We start from the raw sequence: 21,096 nt of genomic DNA on the forward strand, positions 1-21,096 counted from the left end.
CGACCTTCACGTCCCCACCTTTGATCCCATTCACCAGGGAGGCAGCGCTGCTCTCCATCATAACGAACGAGTCCACGCCGAGATCCCAACCGGATCGTGGTCGCGCCTCTCACCCCATCAACGACCAACATATAGATATAGGATGGGGGAGGGTCTGTGTGTGACGCGGCCGCCGTCACCATGGACGGGGGAAGGAGGTGGCGGCAAATACACGGTCAGCGATACGGGGTAGGGGGCGGGGGGAGACACGCGGAAGGGCCCCGCGGGAAACGACTCGGTTATTCCCTCGTTTTGTTTTGTCGTCGTGGTAATCGCGGGGCGAGGCTGACGAAAGAGAGACGTAAGAGAGGAAACGGAACAGTATGTATATTTTAGGTAGTAGAGAAATCCTATCTCACGCCTATTCAAACAGAAGGGCAAACTACCATGCCTAAAGTCCCGTTTTTTAGCATGGCCTAAAGTCTGTTAGGTTAGGCCCAAGTAGCATAGGGAGTAGAATGGTTCTACCAGTTTTATTCCAATTTCCATTTTGTGTTCATTTTACTTATGATTTCCTTTTATTTCTTCTTTTAATTCTTTTGTTTACTTATTTTTATTATTTTCGTTTACTTTTTCTGTATTTTTTCTTTCATTTCGCTTCTCCTTTTTTCCTTTTCCATTATTCATGTATTCTCTTTTTTTGTTCTCTTTGCCTTTGTTTTTACTTTTTCATTAGTACAAACAACATGTCTTGTGCGCATCCCTAAAAAAACATGTCTTGTGCGTACATGACTTTTTAAAAACAGCATAAATTCTTTCAATACACATTGAACATACATTTGGTACATGGTGAAATCGCATATCGGAACTTATTCGGTCGGCCCAAGATAAGGGGTAAATCGGCCAGTTTATCGGCATATCGGCCGATTTATCGCCATATAGGCTAATTTATCGGCCAATTTATCTTATCGGTCAGACAACAGTAAGCGATAAATCGGCCGATTTATCGAAATATTGGAAGATATCTTGAACAGTATTTAAGTAAATGCACGGTAAATATATTTTTAAACATGATGAAAATTTTATTTAATAAATGTTGAGAGTTTCTTTATAAAGTTTTCATGCATTTTTACATAAGTGTCACATATTTTTAATAAATGGTTTTGTAATTTCCTAATGTTTTAAATCATTTAAAAAATCATACAACTAAGTGATTTTAATTTTAAAAACAATGTAATTTTATATTTAAAACTAAAAAACGAAAAACCAAAACAAACCGAGAAAAGCAACAAAAATCTCTGAAAACAAACTAGGTATTTCCTATTTCGTGTGTGAGTGCTAGATAGTGACACCGCGCGTAACCTCCCGGGTGTCGGGCGACCTTTTTGAGCCAGCCCATTTGCACCTTTTAATTTGTTTTCATCCCACTGGTTTTGACAAGGTTCTAGGCCGAATTTCTCGCCTTTTTTTTCTCTCTTGTTAGGTTTACCTTATTTGCTTTCTGTACAGTTTCTCATTTTACAATTTCTGAACATTTTATGAAATCCGGGATATTTTTAGGAAAAAGATTTTTTTCTAAAACATGACAGAGTTTTAGAATATGGCAATATTTTTTTCAAATTCAGGATATTCACGAACAATTTCTTTGATTCACAAATATTTATTTTAATACACACAAATTCTTTGGAATCTGAGAACTTTTTTGAAATCACGAACAATTTTGAATCCTAGGAAGACTTTCTTTAAAAGTCATGAACTTTTTTATGAAATTCGGGAACATTTGTCAATTTCATGAATATTTTCTAAATTCACCTTCATCTTTAACTCATGAACATTTCCTGAAAGATGAGAATATTTTACACGTAACATTTTATTTACTTGGGAGCACTTTTAAATTTGGTAACATGTTTTAAAATTTGCCAAAAAAAATTGTGATATTTTAAAGTTCACAGACTCTTTTAAACAACTGAATTTTTCTTACATTTTTAGAATAAATTTGAATAGGAAACACACCTGAGTAGAAAAAACTGATTAAAAGTACAAGTAAAATAAAGCAGAGTACTCGTGTACGCTAGCCTCATATCCCTTTATTGGGATGGTCCATTAGTGCGGGCACGGAGAAGGCGCGTTTGGTCTCCCCGAATGAAAATCTCATTTCTAGGATTTCTTTTGTTTTTTGCGAATATTTCTATGATGTCTGAACACGCGAGGACTATAAATCTCGGGAGCTCCTATTGAACGCTTACTGCGTCCAACAGCGCGCCGACGCACAGGCATACCGACATTGGGCTGGCCCAGTCAAAGGCACGAAGCTAACTGTGTTTATTCCACGTAAAAAATCGATGCACGGTTTGAAGAATTCGAACTCGTGATGTAAAGCTCCACAAGTGACGGTAGCCAGTAGAGCGAATGACTGCTAGTGAATAATTTTAGCGCAATATCTATAAGAATTCTCCAGAGCTGGATATTCAATGCAGCCTAATTGTTTACTAAATTGTATATAGTTTTTGAATTATTTGCACAATTTGTCAAAACACGGAGAAGTTTTTGAAACAATGTTAAAAAAATTGAAATTTAGGTACAATTGTATTTGAATAAAGGGGAAAATAAAAACGTGAATGTTGAAATTGTTGAACAATGTTTTTGAAAAATAATAACAATTTATTTGCAATTGAACATTTTTTACAACTCTCTGGACATTTATTGCATTTGCAAAAAAAACTAAAAATATGAAAAGATTGAATTTCAGAACAATTTTTGGAATGAGAACAATTTCTGAAATTACTGAACATTTTTATAAAAAAAATTAAATACAAACATTTTCTCAAATTTTGAACAAATTTTGAAATTATAAACTTGGTTGAAATTACCAAATATTTTTTTAAAAGAAACAAACAATGTTTTAGATAAATAACACCAAAAATAACCATTTTCTAAAAAATATCAAAATTTTAAAACAGGAATGCTTTTTGAAATTGTGAACAAATTTTGGTATATTAGAATATTTTTGAAATTATTAAACATTATTTAAAAATGAAAAAAAATACAAGTAAATAAGAGAAACAAAAAAAAATGAGAAAGAAAAGTGAATAAAAACCAGAATACACAGAGAAAAGCCCGGTCCAGGGAACCTACTAGAAGGTTCCAAAACCGGTTGGGCTCAGTGTAAAGCTCGAGTTGGGTCGGCCCATCTCTCGTCGCTAGCATGCATGACGTGTGTGAATCCTCGCCAATTTGCTGAAGCGAACGACGAACAACGAAATCACTAATTGACGAGTACTCCTTCCAAAGATCACTCCCACCTCCCAGGTTGCGACATGTGACGCGTTGCATATGCATCACAGTTGCAACCTGAAAGTTTTCCCTTTTTTCGTAGGTTCGTTTATTCAAAACGTTTTATCTAAAACCGTGCGTTCAAATTTCGAACCATTTTTCACCGTTGAATTCCTCGTGTCGAGATCTTCAAAACTAGATCCTGTGATGATAGCTTTTGCTGGACTTTTTATTCACGAAAAAACCGAACCGGGAGCATGTTTGTTTTCCTTTCCGGATGCGGTTTCCGAGAGGCACGGCCGTGCCTCTCGCGGAAGCAAATCCGTGCCTCTCATGAAAGAAAAAAAAGTATGTTTTTTTTCGTTTCCGAGAGGCACGTGCCTCTCATGGAAGCAAAACCGTGTCACTTAAGGAAGCAAAAGGAGAGAAAACACATGTTTTTTTGTTTCCGAGGGGCACGGCCGTGCCTCTCGCGGAAGCAAAATCCTGCCTCCCGCAAAAAAAAAGAAAACGTGTTTTTCCCGTTTTCGAGAAGCACGGTCGTGCCTCTCGCGAAAGCAAAACCGTGTCTCTCACGAAAGAAAAAAAATGGAAACAGGTTTTTTTTTCGTTTTCGAGAGGCACGGCCATGCCTCTCACGGAAGCAAAAGCATGGCTCTCACGAAAGCAAAAAACACGATTTTTCGTGCAAAAAATGGAAAATATTTTTGATGAGGCACGGACTACCAAGATACTAATTCGTGCGTGTAGATGGCCCGATCTTTCACGACGATACTCGATCAACACCTCGTCTCCCTGTTCCTCCTCGTAACCTCCAAGAACAATTTTCACCTGTGTACAAAAATACACAAACGAAAATAATGACCCCCTCGGATCAGCACGTAGGCGTCGATGTGATGATCAACCCTCCGTTGCTAGTAAATTTTCATGATGGAAAAATTACAGATAATACACAAGATATGGTCGCCCGTAACTCGGACGTTTTTCTATATATCTCATACCCGGAATAAAACTCAAAACTCCCCTCCTTCACATCGGCCCAAGCCAGCCTTTATATGGCTCACGCTACAACCAGCTCGGCCTATCTCTAAGGAAGAAAAAATACAAACGTGATCTGGTATATAACTAACCTCAAGTGCACTACCTAACAAAATATATCTACTCCTACCTGCTAGCTTAAAAAGGTAACAACCACGTGAAGGAAGGAAATGGCGTGATTAAATCCATGCAGACCTAAACGTGTAGCACTATGGTGCCAATCCTAATCCATTCAGGAGGTGTACGAAAATTAGGATGCACCTTGGCACGTACGGGTTCCTCCATAACCTTAGGTTTCTTGCCGTGATGAGCATATACTTCTTGGAAAGGATCTGACTTCTTTTTATTTATCAAACCAAATTGACATATTGGCTTTATGTATGGGCGTGGCTCACAAGGCTTCTGCTGATTGTTTTTCTCTCTATAAATCAATCCTGATTCTCTCATATTGCCTTTGTGCAGGTGCACGTACAAGACTCGTAACACATCCATGCATCAATTTATAGTCCAAATAACCAGCTTGATGTGCGCTCATCTTCGCAGCACCAATACCTGGTCCGCATATCATACGTTTCTTGCCATCTTTGCCAGTGTGCAATATATTTGGACAATTCATAATTTTACCAGCATCCTTGATTAGACTCTCCTCGCTCGACTCAGTTGGTTCGAGTTTAGTAGCATCCGCGCTGGATAATATTCTAGACGATGTAGTGTTCATATCATCATCCCTCCCTTGAAACAAAACCGTCCACGGTTTTGAGCCATCTTTCAAAACTTCCTTTTTTGGAACCTTCATGCTTATAGCGATCACATTGTCCGGCATTGGTTTTAGCACGTGTCGTCTACCATCATGCTTGAATGTATATGTGTTTGATTTACCGGCATGCACTGCATCACAATCAAACTGCCATGGTCTTCCCAATAACAACTGACACACGTCCATCGACACGACATCACAATCCACCTTATCAATATAATCTCCAACCGCAAATGTCACACGTACCTTATGTGTAATCTTTAATTTCCCAGAATTATATAGCCATCCCACGTGGTGCGGTTGCGGGTGCCGCCACATGGATAAACCCAATTTTTGCACAAGATCTTTGCTAATGGCATTAGTAAAACTGCCACCATCAATTATCATCTTACATGCACGGTCCTTAATCATGCACTTTGTTTTAAAAACACTCCATCCCTGCCCCTTTGCACCACTATCATCTTGTACCTTCTCCACCGAAAGATTCAACCCCTCTGTTGGTGCATCAACTTCTTCCTTTCTTTCTTCCTGATGTTCTTCTCTTTTTAGCAAACGATTTTTCCAATCTGCCCTGAACACATCCGTTGGCATGGGAACAAAACAAATTTGTTGGCCCTTCCATGATAGAAAGTAACTATTTTTCTTGCAATTCCGAATAGCTCCAACACGTTTGCACCATGAATTACCAAGTAGCAGATGGCATGACACCATGGACACAGGACAAACATGAAAGAATTCCGCACAACAATATTTTCCCAGATCAACAAATAGCAAAATCCGATGCGTAATTTTGATTTCACCTTTGAACCACTCCAGCGTGTACGGTCTTTCAAGAGGTGCCATCTTCAGCCCCAATTTTTCCACCACCTCGATGCTCACCATATTGACCGCAGAACCTTCATCGATCGTCAAATTAACACGCCGTTCCTTCACGATGCAACGAGTGTGAAAAAGAACGACCTCGCCGATGCCTTCCTCCTCCATCAATATGTTCTTGCTCAACGCCTTGATGGTCGGCTCCCCAGACGACATTGCCAATTGATCGCCGTGACCAACCTTAGCTCTGAATACCACTTGATGAGGCACGGACTACCAAGATGCTAATTCGTGCGTGTAGATGGCCCGATCTTTCACGACGATACTCGATCAACACCTCGTCTCCCTGTTCCTCCTCGTAACCTCCAAGAACAATTTTCACCTGTGTACAAAAATACACAAACGAAAATAATGACCCCCTCGGATCAGCACGTAGGCGTCGATGTGATGATCAACCCTCCGTTGCTAGTAAATTTTCACGATGGAAAAACCACAGATAATACACAAGATATGGTCGCCCGTAACTCGGACGTTTTTCTGTATATCTCATACCCGGAATAAAACTCAAAACTCCCCTCCTTCACATCGGCCGAAGCCAGCCTTTATATGGCTCACGCTGCAACCAGCTCGGCCTATCTCTAAGGAAGAAAAAAATACAAACGTGATCTGGTATATAACTAACCTCAAGTGCACTACCTAACAAAATATATCTACTCCTACCTGCTAGCTTAAAAAGGTAACAACCACGTGAAGGAAGGAAATGGCGTGATTAAATCCATGCAGACCTAAACGTGTAGCACTATGGTGCCAATCCTAATCCATCCAGGAGGTGTACGAAAATTAGGATGCACCTTGGCACGTACGGGTTCCTCCATAACCTCAGGTTTCTTGCCGTGATGAGCATATACTTCTTGGAAAGGATCTAACTTCTTTTTATTTATCAAACCAAATTAACATATTGGCTTTATGTATGGGCGTGGCTCACAAGGCTTCTGCTGATTGTTTTTCTCTCTATAAATCAATCCTGATTCTCTCATATTGCCTTGTGCAGGTGCACGTACAAGACTCGTAACACATCCATGCATCAATTTATAGTCCAAATAACCAGCTTGATGTGCGCTCATCTTCGCAGCACCAATACCTGGTCCGCATATCATACGTTTCTTGCCATCTTTGCCAGTGTGCAATATATTTGGACAATTCATAATTTTACCAGCATCCTTGATTAGACTCTCCTCGCTCGACTCAGTTGGTTCGAGTTTAGTAGCATCCGCGCTGGATAATATTCTAGACGCTGTAGTGTTCATATCAATTTTTTGTCGAAAAGCTAGAAAATACCGTGAAAACCGAAAAGTCAAAATAACGGGAAAAAATCATCTAAAAAGCCGAAAACGTGTACGGGGAAATAAAATAATTCGAAGAGAGCACCTAGAAAGCGACATGTGGCGGCGGCTAAGAGCGCGCCAAGTGACACGCTCTCAGCTCACCCCAAGTGATCGTTGGGAGGCTCCCGAAGAAGCACTAGCCAACTTGTTGCTCTCGACGAATAGGATTTTCCATAAATCTCGCTATTCCCTGCAGTAGATGATAACCAAATGGACCAGCCAAATATGGGTTCCCTTTGTGAGCGGTTTTAGGAGGCTTCTATGACTGGTTCGCATATAAGCTTCTGTGTGGGTTTATTTGATTTTGTTTTTGTCGGTTTATCTTTTGGTTTTTGGTTTTCTGGGTCCCCTTATTGGTTGTATTCACGTGTTTATTATTATTTGCGATTTTCCTTTTTATTTTTCTTTCTTTTTTGCAGTATATGTCTACGTTTTTCAAGACACACTCTACATTTTTGTATATGTTTGGAACAGTTGTTTGATACATGTTGAAACATTCTTTTAAATACATGATGATTTTTTTTCTAAAATAATATTTTGAATATTTTTTAATGCGTGCTATTTTTTTCCGATACATGTTTTTTAATGATATGAAACATTTAGTTCAAACTACATGAACATATTTTACACTGTATAATATATTTTAATCCCACTTACATATTTTTGAAAACATAAATTTTAATAAAATGTCACATACATTTTTTAATGGTACTAAAAGATTTACTTGAATTACGAGGCCATTTTTTGGCATTGTACAAAGATTTTAAAAAAATCACAAACATATTTTTGAAATGTGTGAAAAAATTAAATGCGATGAACATTTTCTAAAGTTTGCGTTAACCTTTTAAAAATGCTCAAAGAGTGATTTTTTAATTTAAATATAATAATTTTATTTTTCAATAAACAAAAATAAAAAGGAACCAACACTCATCCCATGCTGGGCCGACCCATTGAGGTAGAAGTAGAGGCGAGTGTGTTCGTTGTTCTTGCACGAAGCTCAAGAAAATCAAGAAGAAATCGTGTGACGCCAAACTAGATCGGCGGCCCTTGACTACGCCCAGCGCGTCACAACAAACTATACGAGGCTAATCATCATAGGAGGCCTCAATATTTAGGCCCAACATGCTATGAATTAACCGTTCTAATAATATACTTAGAACAAATAAAATAAAAGGGACGACGCTACACGTCGGTCAACCGAAAACTGGAAAAAATATGTCTGTATTAATGTGGAATATCTTGACTAATACAGTATTAACTTAAATTGCACATACACAATTATGAGTTATTTCAAGTGTACCAGAGCATTTTACTCATTCTAAAGAACACTGTTGAGTCATTCACATATCCCATGGAAATTTGCTGTGTGTTTTGAGTTGTCTCGTTATGAACCAATTTATGGCTTCCCCACCACAAGTACCAGGCTGATATGGCAGTTATTTCACGCACAATTTGATTGCCCATAATACATAACTCATGATTTGGCATTGCAAGTAAATATTTCAAAAGTGCCTCACCCACATAATTTACTTCAATAATATCATCCATCCCTAGCCTTCTCCACACTTATTTTGCCTTGTTGCATAGAAACAACAAATGCTTTGTGCCTTCTGGTCCAGAGGAGCAGACAAGGCAATTGGGTGGAACTTTCACATGTCCATTGGCTAGTTTAACACGACACAGAAGAGTGCCATGAAGCGTAGGCCAAATAAATATTTTAACCTTTAACGGGCAAGAGGGTTTCCAAATCCTACACTATGTAGGATTAACCGTGGTACGTCTCATCCCATTGGTATGCCGCAACTTGTTTCCCTATTGGTGATCCCATTCCACAAAATAAGCAGACCGAACCGAAAACGTACCATTTTTTGTGAAATTCCTAGCCACGAAATCTGGCATATCATGTTGCGAGATAGGGATCGCGAGTACTCATTGAACATCAATAGGTCATAGGGTCTATGTGAGAAGATCTTCGTCCCAAATATTAAGAACAGGATCAATCAAATCTACTACCTTACATAGCAATTGACATCCCTTACGAGCCAAATCTCTATCAAAACTTAGAGCTAAAGACCCCTGCACAAATGCTATATGTAACAAATTAATTTTTTTTATTCCTCAAACGTATGAGAAGCGCTTCTAGATTGGATACGACGCCGAGGGGAGTACAATCACTTCCCCACCTTGTTTGTTCTAGGGTTCCCAACCTTCTTTATTTGTATGTAGTGCTATTTCCCTTGGATTATTTTGTGTGTATTTAGTTGCGCTATCGTTACATAATCGCACACATGTGTGTTAACGGAGTCTGACCTTAATAAAGATTTTGGAGAAAGTCCTTTCTAATTGTCTATGTGTATAATACTCTTTTCATATGGTTCGTTTATGATCATCTTTTGCTCAAAACGAAACTGTGGTACATTTTTTTCTTCGTGATAACCTGGTGTGCATCATAACCTGTTGCAGTTTTTTTAAGTGTGCAAGTTGCACCTTAAACTTTACCAACAAAAGACGGTGCAGCTTGAAATGATCCGCCCAGGAAATGGCGGAAAATTTTCAATTTCATTACAAACTGCCCACAAACGCGCTCTCAATGCCTCTTTGTTTCGAAAAATAAACTTGAATCTAGAGGGTGTATCCTTCATATGTTATTTTCATTTATTTTTCTGGCCAGCCGGGGGGTGGGGGTAATATATTCTGGGTTGTTTAATTTGTTAGTTGTTTTTAGAATTCATAAACGCATTTTGATCTTCACAGGGATTATTGTATTGTACTAACAACTTTGCACACCTAGCTTCTTTTTTCTTATATAGCATTGAATTATTGCGGTCTTGTATTGCCTAGTGTTGACTTAATCAAATGGCACTATGACAGTGACCCAACATGACAATCATTCACATATCGGTTAAAGAAGGTTGGCACAAGAATTTCCATGGGAATTGTTTGTGTGTCTTACTTGAGATGACGGCTGGAGTTTGATTGATTCAACTGAATAAAAACAGGGGGGGCTTTGAAATGTTGATCCATTCTGCCAGTGCGCTGGCAAAAGAAAAATACAACTGAAGAAAACTTATCCTGCTCACCAAGCTGCTCTTTAAAATGTGGTCTTTAGCAAAGTCTTCACTTCGTTTCTCTCTACATTTTCTTCTAAAAATCAATGCTCTTGCTACTATATAGTTTATTCTTGTAGGTTTGTAGTATATTTATACTACTACAAATATATTATATTTGAAAGGAAAATGTTTATTTAGCACGGTTCCCAATGTTTCCGATGCTTAATTGACCAGCTTAAAAAACAGAAGAAAAAAAGTGTGACCTTGAGTGAAAAGGACAGGTGAATCAACATCCTGGCCGTCCATCAAATGGGTGGCTGTGATCGTCACCAGCCTAGTTGACTTTGCTAAATTTTATTCTGGTAGTGCTCCACCTCTCACTCTCGGCCTGAATACTATACTCGCGCCAATTACTTCCTGCACAAGTGAAGGTCCCAACGAGACTAACAATGTCGCATATGCTCTGGTCCATCCCTGTATAAAGTCGCCGCGGGATCCAGCAGAAACCTTTTCCTGCTCCGGCCGCCATTGCCGCGACCTTGCTCACCTTGCGCAAGCTTCTGCATGTGCTTGCATGGTGAAACTCTTCCCCACCTTGTCCATCTCTTGATGTTCATCCCAATCTAGACTAGAGCTCCTTGATTCCATTGCACTACCAAGGTTCTTGGGTTCTTTGTTTGTCCATGGAGGGGGTGGAGGAGGCCAACCGGGCGGCGGTCGTGAGCTGCAAGAGGCTGGTCGCGCGCCTCTCGCTGTCTGCCGGCGACCCGTTCCGGCTCGCCGCCGTCGCGGCCGAGACCGAGGAGGCCGTGTCCCGGTTCAGCAAGGTGGTTAACATCCTCGGCAATAGGGTTGGCCATGCGAGGGCGAGGGTCGGCCGGAGGAGCTCGCCGGCGGGCGACCCGATTGCGAGGTGCCTCCTCGAGTACCACCCTCCCCCGCCGGTGCCGTACTGCCCACCTGCCAGTGCCCCCCAACTCCATGGGAGTAGCAGTAGCACTCCTGCGCCGCCGACGCCGCTGAAGCAGATGGCGGTGCCGGTGGCGGCAGCGGCGGCTCCTTGTGCCGCCGGCAACGGCAAGGTCGTTGCACCGGCGGCCAAGGGTGCTGCGGACAGGGACATGTTCTTCCAGACGCCGCTCCTGGATTTGAGTGCGTGCAGCAGCGTTACTCCCGCCTCCATTGCCACCGGGCAGATCAACGGCTCGAGAGTTTCCGCAGCTCCAGCGGCCAAGGCTACAGACAGGGACATGTTCTTCCAGACGCCGCTCCTAGATTTGAGTGGGTGCAGCGTTACTCCCGCCTCCATTGCCGCCGTGCAGATCAACGGCTCGAGAGTTTCCGCAGGTCCGGCGGCCAATCCTCCTACTCCCCCTCCACCTCCTCCTCAAATCCATTTCCACCATCAGATTCCGCAGCAGCAGCAGCAGCAGCCGGCGCCGCCGCAGAAGAGGATGCTCGAGCAGCAGCAGAGGCCGGCCAGCAGCGACAACAAGAGGTTCCACTTCGAGCCGAAGCCGGCGAGCGAGAAGCCGTTCCACATCGAGATCCCGGCGGCAAGGAGCGGCAAGGAGCCGGAGGTGATCACCTTCAGCTTCGACAACTCGGTGTGCACCTCGTCGGCGGCCACCTCCTTCTTCACCAACATGAGCAGCCAGCTGATCAGCATGTCGGAGACCTCCGCCTGCGCGCCGGCGTCCAGGAAGGCGGCGCACAAAGCCGACGACGACGGCAAATGCCACTGCCCGAAGAAAAAGTCGGTGCCGGTCGCATACGCCATTGATTTATTGCACTCTGCCGATTGCGTGCGCCTTTACTTACTTACAGTCGTGTGATTGGTTTGGTTGCAGGAAGCCGAGGGAGAAGAGGGTGGTGAGGATGCCGGCGGTGAGCGACAAGGTGGCCGATATACCTTCGGACAGCTACTCGTGGAGGAAGTACGGGCAGAAACCCATCAAAGGCTCTCCACACCCAAGGTACTCCAATGGCCAATCTTGGTTAATTACTCTATCTCTGTCTCTCTCATGTTCATTATCAAGTATTATCCTTGAATCGAATGAAACAAACTTATTACTAGAAATGTCAGTAAGAATTTGTGGACATGCACCATAGCCGTGTCGATCTCAGCATTCATTGGGCGTGCAAGCATGCATTTGGTGCTGAGTGAGACATTACAATAGGATTCAGGCGGGTATGAAGTATGAACTTGTTGTTGATTAATTGCAGGGGATACTACCGGTGCAGCAGCATCAAGGACTGCCCGGCGAGGAAGCACGTGGAGCGGTGTCGCGGCGACGCCGGGATGCTCATCGTCACCTACGAGAACGACCACAACCACGCGCAGCCGCTCGACCTCGCCACGCTCACCGCCAACTCCGAAGTCTGACCGAGGCTGCCGGTGCCGGAAGAACTCTGAATTTTTATGCCATGGATGGAGCATGCCATTCAGCCTGACCAAATCTGAATGCAAGTGAAAATTGTATGAGGAAGGCGAAGATTTCGCCTACGTCTTTGGCAATGTATAGTGAGCACTTGATTGTCCTTTTGGATTGTATCCTGTCGAAAAATCGCTCCGCACAAATGCTTGTTAAATTTCCTTGTAGAATTAGTACTAGCTTTGCTTGTTTTCTTTTTAGTGTAACTTTGCTTGTTTAACCACGGTGCAGAAATCACAATTCATGGTATTGTCCAGCTTGTCACATACGTGTGACCTAATGTGCAGAAATCACATGTTGAAAGCTTTTTTGAGCTTGACACATGACATGCCATCTTTCCTAATGTCAGAAACTAAGAGCATCTCCAGCAGCCGCGCTAAGCGCCGCGCGCAAAAAACCAGTTTGCCGCGCGCGCTTCGGCCTGTTTAGCGCGGCCGTCAGTGCTGGCTCCAGCAGCCGCGCTATACTGCAGCGCGCAAAAATACAGCGTGTGCGACTCGCCGGCAGCGCGCGTGACTCGCCGGACATGTATGATATTTTGGACACAAAATGAGTTTGAAACATTCATCAAAATACAATGAACATAAGAAATTTGACACAAACAAGTTGATGAATAAAAGTTCATGCCCACAAGTTCAAAATCATGCCCACAAGTTCATCCAACCAAGTTCAAATGCAAACTAAAAATTCAAAACATAATAAATGAAAGACATATCAATCATCTTCTTCGTCTTCGTCCTCATCTTCTGAAGACGATTCTTCCGCCTCCGAAGATGAATCTTCCTCCCTACCCTCATCACGCATCGCATCACGTGAAGCTCCGACGGTGTTGGCAAGATCTTCAACGGCATCTTCATGGAAATGTGTGTGAGGAGGCACATCGAAAGACATTTCACCCATGGCCGGAGGTGCACCCATGCCTCCCATAAGAGAAGCAAAACTCATGCCTCCCATGGCGGTCATAGCGTCAGAGGGTGCTCCAAAGCCACCCATGCCTCCCATGGCGGCCGGAGGTGTACCCATGCCTCCCATGGCTCCCAAGCCATCCATGCCTCTCATGGCGCCAAGGCCACCGCCACCCATGCCGCCAAGGCCACCGCCACCCATGCCGCCAAGGCCACCGCCACCCATTGTGCGGATCATGGCTCTTTTTTGGATCAAGATTTCTTCACGGGCAAGGTTGACATATTCCTTTTGCGCACCATTGAACAAAGATGTGTTCAAGAAGAACAAGTGCTTCTCCCATTCCAACAACCTAGATCGCTCCTCCATGCCCACCTTCCTTTCTTCCAATGCCACTTTCCTCTCCTCGGCGGCCACCCTCCTCTCCTCGGCCGCGGCATCTTGGTTCCTTGCCATTTTCCTCATCTCCTTGGCTTCTTTTCTTGCCTTCACAATAGCTTCCATAGCATTTTTGAGCTCATCATCTCCTTTCCTCTTCTTCTTTTCGGTTTTGTCTTTCTTGCACACATCCGGTCGTTTTGGCTTCGAGTATGAAACCGAGTTGGGTGTGGGGCTTCTCTTGCCGTCATCACTTGATGCATCATCCTCCTCATCATCATCATCCAACTCAATTGTTCGCTTGCGTTTGTTGCTCAAATGCAAATCATCCAAACCATCACGCTTCTTCCATTTCTCATCATCCTTTAACACTTCATAGCAATGAGGCAAGGTAAAGACCCTTCCTTTCTTGATCTTCCCCTTCTTGGTTGTCCTCGTCTCTTCTTTGAACAAGTTTTGTGCAATGTTGAACTACAAGAAAAACAGAACAAGTTAGCAGTTCGGACACCAAAAACAAGTATGAGATGAACATATATGAGATGTCACTTACTCTATCATCCTCATTTGTGCCACTTGGGTTAATCTTGTCAACTGCCTTTTATGCGGCCGCCCATTTTTGACAATCCGAGTTGATTGTGGACCATCGGGACCGAAGTGATCTCTCGGAGCGGTCAATTCCATTCACGTTGTGATCATCAAAGTATTTTTTCATTCGCCCCCAATACGCATCTCTACTTTGATCACCTCCAATGGATGGATCCCTCGACACTTGCAAATAAGTATTGCATAGTAACTTGTCATCGTTGGTGCTGTAATTGCCCGCTCTTCCTTTCGGCGCGTCGACAATGCCCTCACCCTCCTCGTCCACCTTAAACTCATGGTCTTCCAAATGGATGTCATTGGTTTGAGACCAATGCGAATTGTTGGACCCAACACCCATAGTTGACATGTATGCATCATCGTTGAGACTACAAAGTTTTTTGAACAATGCAAATAAGCTATCTATATGTGATGATGCATTGAAAAAATAACAAGAAAATAAAAGTTGAAATTTTTTTCACCTTGGGGGCATTTCGTCGAACACGTGGTGCGCGTCGGCGGCCGGCTCAACGAGTGAGCTCGCCGGCGCTTCAGTAGCCGCCGCGGCCGTCGAACGCCCTGCAAGCTTCTTTTCCCTCGCCTTCGTGCTGCCGGAGCCGTCCGCCGCCTTGTTCTTCTTCGCTGAAGTTTTGCCCTTCTTCGGCCGCGCCGCATTGGGGAGCTTCGACGGTGCGGCGGCGGCATGGGACGGCGCCGGCGCGACACCACCCGTCGTCGTGGTCATCTGCGGCGGCAAGAAGAGGTTGCGTGCGAGGCCGACGCTCGGCGGAGCTCCGGCGGTGGCGACGCCAACGCTCCCCGTGCTAGGGTTTCCGGCGGCGGCGGGGGGGAGGGGGGTCGCGGCTGTAAAGCGGTGTGAGTGGGGTGCCGGTGTGCGCGTCCATGGCTGGCAAGGCGCCAGCGCAGGCGCGCGCGGGGCGTAGGAGGAGGAGAGGAGAGAGTGCGGCACGAGCGCTCGAGTGTGCCGCGCGCGGAAGCGGGCGCCCGAAATACACCGCGCGGGATAGTGCTTCTGACCGCGCGCCCAACTCGTTATAGGGCGCGCGCCGTTTTTGCGCGCCCGCTGGAGCGACCCGCCGCGTTGCGCGCGCGCTAAAACGGCCTAATTTACGGCACGGCGCTAGTTTAGCGCGGCTGTTAGAGATGCTCTAAAGGTTGCACATATTATCATCACAGAAACTAAAAGCTCATCTGACAAGAGCTATTGAGAATTTCAGATGCAGTTATTCGACTAACTAACGTGATGTTAAGCGTATCTTACGGAGTTTAATTGTGCGCATCAACGACAACGCACGCACGCTCGAGAGATCAAGCCAATAAATGGGATGATTGCTTCAGATATATTCCAAAAACTGTCATGAACCAACCAGCTAGATAGATCATCATGATTTATATGTACGTACCGGCCTGCCGATCTTCCAAAATCCAGTCCAGTGGGATGGCGATCTACCTGTTAAGCCCCTGCTTAAGCTAAGCCTAAGCCAACTGTAAACCACCCCAACAAGTGGCTGCAAAACATTGACCAAAACCTAGTTTAATCCACGCCTGGTGTCTCTCGCCCTCTGCAGCTGAAGCATGCGGGGTGCTAATCTATTCTGGAACCACATGAGGCGGAATCAAGAGAATCATGGTGGCATTAATGCGAGCCACCCCCACGATTAGCGGCGCTAAGCATGTGCCGCAACTGTATGTCTGTCAGGGGGGAGGAGATGAGTGGGTGGAGCTGGCCAACGGTTATGTCCACCTGGCTTTGCCCTATTATTATCACAAGTTTTTACTAATTGAGACGCTCGATTATTTGGGGAGTGGCATGCGTGCGCATCAGATATCTCAAACTTATGATGATAATGAAAATGGATGTGGTTGTTATCTCTATATCCGGAATTGAGATCATGAAATCGGAGATAGGATCATGTGCCTACGGTATGTCTTCTCTGTAGACAGATGGCCCAACAAAAAGAGATGAGACGAATGATGTATTTCATTTTAGGATGATATATGCCGGATTTTAGATGGGCGGAGACCCCCCCTTCACCTTTCCTTTTTAACATAACTGCCAACTGCTTGCAGCAAATGATTCAGTTAGCCCGGCCATGTGGTCAGATTGTGGGCCTGATACCCCACCAACAAGGATTACAGTTGTCATTTTGCAATATGTTGATGATATTATCCTGTTCATGTTCATACAGGATGATCTGGATAGTGCTAGGAACCTCAAATTGTTGTTGTACTTCTTTGACCAGATGTCAGGTTCGAAAATCAATTTTCAAGAACAATGGAGTCCTTGATGGTGTGATGATAAAAGGCATAGTTATGATGACCAATTTAAGTGCAAACTAGGGGCCTGGCCTATCAAAAATATCTAGGGGTGTTCCTGCTTGTGGGAGTAGACTACATGTATACCTGGCCATACCTCGGGCCGGGCCTAGCCAAGCCCGACGCAAAAAACCCAGGCCCGAGCCCGGCCCGGCACAGCCATCGAGCTTGTTTTCTGGGCCTGAGCCCGGCCTGAAGACGTAAAAGCCCGTCGGGCTTCGGGCCAGCCCGGCCCGACCTTTAGAAAAACGCAAAAAAGACGGGCCCAGGCCCGGCCTTCGGGCTCAAAATCTAGGCCCGAGCCCGGCCCGGGGACAACGCCGGACCGGGCCGGGCTTCCCATGGCCAGGTATAACTACATGTTGCTGAAGAGAAAATTGTGAAGAGAACGGAGGGCTGGTAAGCTGGAAACATGTCCCTTGGTGGCAAGGTGATTCCCTAAGACAAATATAGGGAGGATGGAAAATTCTAGTGGATGCCACTGGGTATTTGTAGGCAAAAGAAGAAAGGAGGGCTGGGTATCTACGCCATGCTAGGTTGATTTGATGAAACTCAAACATATATCTATGGTACAACTGCTGGTGTGGAGAAACCTCTTTTGATCAATTCCCTGGGCTTTTTGAAATTATGAATAGAAAATTTTGGACTGATGACCCTAACTGCTGCTCTATGCTGAAAATGATAGTTTTGCCCGACTCATCCAAAGATCATGAAGCGGAGCTACTGTGTCTCTTGATCATGCCAGATTCACGGTTTGTCAAGAGAATTGTTTGGACTGCCTAGTCAGACGACGCGCCTGTGTAAACACATCCTACAGCTTAACCATTTTATCATCCAAAGGACAATTCACAACCTGATGACTAAAACAATACTCTACTTAGACGCAAAGCAATCTGATCAAAATTTATAAGAGCACACAATTCAGATCATATGATAACTGCCAAAGGATTAGAAGAGCACACAAATCAGATCATATGAGAACTGCGAAAGGGAGATAAACATGTTTGATCTTCCTTACGATAACTTCAAAATCTGGAACAGGATTAAGTTCAGGGTTCAAAGGGTGCTGCTCCACCACTAGACTGACAGTAGGCACTACATTTGACTACGATAAGAACACTGGATTCCAGACACCACAGACAATTTCCCTGACCATATTCTCACTTGAGAGGAATGAACCTCGACGAGTGGGTAGCACCGATACCAGGCCTCCCGTGCTTCACCGGCTTGTACGACAGGGAGAACTCTGCCAGGTAGTGCCCGATCATCTCCGGCTTGATCTCCACCTGGTTGAAGCACTTGCCATTGTAGATGCCCACGACGCTTCCGATCATCTCAGGCATGATGATCATGTTGCGGAGGTGGGTCCTCACTTGCTCAGGCTTCTCACCAGCAGGAGCTTCGCTTTTCTGTTTACAGGACAGACAATGAGTGAGTTGCTGAGATAAAACATAGAACATGTATGTGCAAAGTAAATAGAAGTAGAAGCTGTAGCAAGAGACTTGGGTGCACAACAGAAAGTAACTAACAAAAAAATCTCAAGTGATTCCCCAGTAGTACATAATCACGCAAACAGATAGTCAGCAAGTAGAGAGATGATCAGATAGAGCTAAATACAGAATTTAGGCCATCATGCCAGCCAATCATCCCAATAGGGATATAATGTTTTATCTTCATTTCAAACTCTCACAAAGCAGGACAAAGCTGACTTCAATAAACACAAAAAAAATGAAAATTAGAGAAATAACGCTTATAGAAAACAAACGTAGACTACTGTTCCAAAAGCTGGAGTGATGATCAGATAGAGCTAAATACAGGTTTTGCCATCATGCAGGCAATCATCCCAATAGGTATAATCTAATCTTCATCTCAATCTCTACATACATAATCAAATGGGAGATAACATGCATGGATAAAAGAAACTTTTAAGTCATCTATCATGCACAATAATGAGGAACTCCAAACAGAGAAACCAAAATACCATGAAATGGGCAAGTGAAAATAGACAACAGATGAAAATATATTATATTGTGTCCACACACAAGCTATCAACCAAAAATTCCATTGTTACCTAATGAATCATGTCAATGCTACATGCTTGACACTTGAATGAGCTAAAAACAGGCAATGAGCAAATTACAGACACAGGGAAACACACATCAGCGCGGCTAGTGGATTAAATAGTAGCAGCATAGCACGATGACTGAACTTTCTCCTTGAGCAATAAGAAATATTACTTCTAAATTAGGAAGAAAATGCATATATTGTACTGCAAAATAGCTGGTTTAAATGGATCATATCCTACAGAGCTGAGCTATATCATTGACAGACTCAGTTCTGTGACTCAGTCATAAAGAGTAGAAACAGACCATACCATGAAGTTGAAATAGAATATACAATATCTACATATTCCAGTGGAAAATCAAAGAAACAATTGGTAAAAAACAGCATCCAAAATGTCTACATAATACCTTCCACTCAAATACTTTTGACACTCAAATGAGCAAAAATAGGCAACGAGCAAATCAAAGACACAGGGAAACACATCAGAACGGCTACAGTGCATTAAAATAGTAGCAGCATAGCATGATGAGTGAACTTTCTCCTTGAGCATTAAGAAATAATACTTCTAAATTAGTAGGAAGAAATTGCATATCGTGTAGGGAAAAATTAACAGGTTAAAATGGATCATATCCTACAGAGCTGAGCTATATCATTGACAGACTCAGTTCTGTGACTCAATCATAAAGAGTAGAAACAGGCCATACCATGAATTAAAATAGAATATACAATATCTACATATTCCAGTGGAAAATCAAAGAAACAATTGGTAAAAAACAGCATCCAAAGTGCTAACAATGCCACACCTACAAAAACAAGACAGGAGTAATGCTGTAATTCTAATGCAGCAATAAAACAAGCTGAAACTCCGACATCCAGCAGCTGTGAATAACAAACAAATCTACCATTTATGATCAATCCAACAAACAAAACTAAATAGCATCGGCCAATTGATACAAATGATGGTTGCACAAAACCAAGTTACTAGTTCACAACGAGTATAAAACCACTATCATGTAAACTAGAGAACTAATTTCACAGCAGGACACTAAATCCTTAACTTACGGTGTCAGTCGCCATTCCGAAATTACAAGGTTGCCAGCAATTAATAGCAGAGCAGGAGCAAATCAGATCTATACAGAGCTAGGCAGATCACTATTTGGGCATTCAAATACAAACAAGTGCATTAAGCGAACCATCACTCACCGCCTTGCGCAGCTTCTTGACGAGCGCCATCGGCTTCCTCTTCAGACCCCTCGAGAACCTAACCAATCCCAACACAAATCGATTCAACAAGCCGGATCACACCAAAGACAACCACAGCCAGACACAGTTGCAGATCCGCAGCGCAAAGGAGAGTGCGCGTTACCTTCTGCGGGGGCGCGCGGGGAAGAGCTGGACGAGGTCCTCGGTGGACATGTCCAGGAGAGCGTCGAGGTCCACGCCACGGTAGCTGAACTTGCGGAACGTCCTCTTCTTGGGACCGGCGGCCGCCACCTCGGGATCGACATCGACGTCCGCCTGCGACAAGAAAACAGCGCGCGCGTCAGAGGGGAAGGGGCGGGCTTTGGGACCGGGGGGCTAGGGTTTCGGGGAGGGGCTCACCATGGTTGAAGGGAAGGCTGGAGCTCGAGCCGGTGGAAGGCGGCGGCGCTGCTTGCAGGACGAAGATGCGGAGGGGGCGGCGGCGGCGGGTAGGGTTTGGAGATGGGCGCTCCCGGGAGAGAATATATAGTGGTGGTCGTGTGTCACGCGGTGAGCCCATGAGTGCTGCTTTTTTATTGTTCTCGGCTGGAGGCCCGGCCTGTGTACACATTTGAGGCCGGCCTTCTGTGTGATCCGGCTCGCAGTGGGCTTAGAGACCACTTTTAGCCCGTTTTGTATTGCAAATGGGTTATTTCATCGACAGCTCCCCATCATATATTATGGTCATGGTACATCCCATTAACTCGTTATATTTTATTTTATTTTAAATCGAGAAAAAATTGATTTTTAACAGGTTTCTAGAAATTATTGTAAACATTTAGATTTAAAATGGAAAATATTTAAAAACTAAGAGTGTTCCTTTACATCAATATAATCTTTTGTAAGCATGAAATAAAATG

The 21,096-nt window shown here is 43.8% G+C and overlaps 2 protein-coding genes and 2 non-coding genes across 4 annotated transcripts; 1 reads left to right on the forward strand and 3 right to left on the reverse strand.

Moving 5' to 3' along the window:
• Positions 1-10,559: 10,559 nt before the first annotated feature.
• Positions 10,560-12,986, forward strand: LOC119312236 (probable WRKY transcription factor 15). The gene is made up of 3 exons (XM_037587963.1): positions 10,560-12,054; positions 12,149-12,274; positions 12,525-12,986. The coding sequence occupies exons 1-3, from the start codon at positions 10,982-10,984 to the stop codon at positions 12,682-12,684; spliced, it is 1,359 nt and encodes a 452-aa protein (XP_037443860.1). The 5' UTR covers positions 10,560-10,981; the 3' UTR covers positions 12,685-12,986.
• A 4,889-nt stretch (positions 12,987-17,875) lies between these two features.
• Positions 17,876-20,723, reverse strand: LOC119312237 (40S ribosomal protein S15-like). Its single transcript, XM_037587964.1, has 4 exons — positions 20,597-20,723; positions 20,361-20,512; positions 20,198-20,255; positions 17,876-18,339 (listed from the first exon to the last, which is right to left on the reverse strand). Exons 1-4 carry the CDS (start codon positions 20,597-20,599, stop codon positions 18,091-18,093), a joined length of 462 nt encoding a protein of 153 aa, XP_037443861.1. The 5' UTR covers positions 20,600-20,723; the 3' UTR covers positions 17,876-18,090.
• LOC119313424 lies at positions 18,524-18,614 on the reverse strand. Its single transcript, XR_005151711.1, has one exon. It is a non-coding gene; the product is annotated as a small nucleolar RNA Z102/R77 (small nucleolar RNA).
• On the reverse strand, positions 18,722-18,806 carry LOC119313428. Its single transcript, XR_005151715.1, has one exon. It is a non-coding gene; the product is annotated as a small nucleolar RNA Z102/R77 (small nucleolar RNA).
• Positions 20,724-21,096: the final 373 nt, after the last annotated feature.

Source organism: Triticum dicoccoides, chromosome 5B (assembly GCF_002162155.2).
Source record: "Triticum dicoccoides isolate Atlit2015 ecotype Zavitan chromosome 5B, WEW_v2.0, whole genome shotgun sequence".
Lineage (NCBI taxonomy): Eukaryota > Viridiplantae > Streptophyta > Magnoliopsida > Poales > Poaceae > Triticum > Triticum dicoccoides.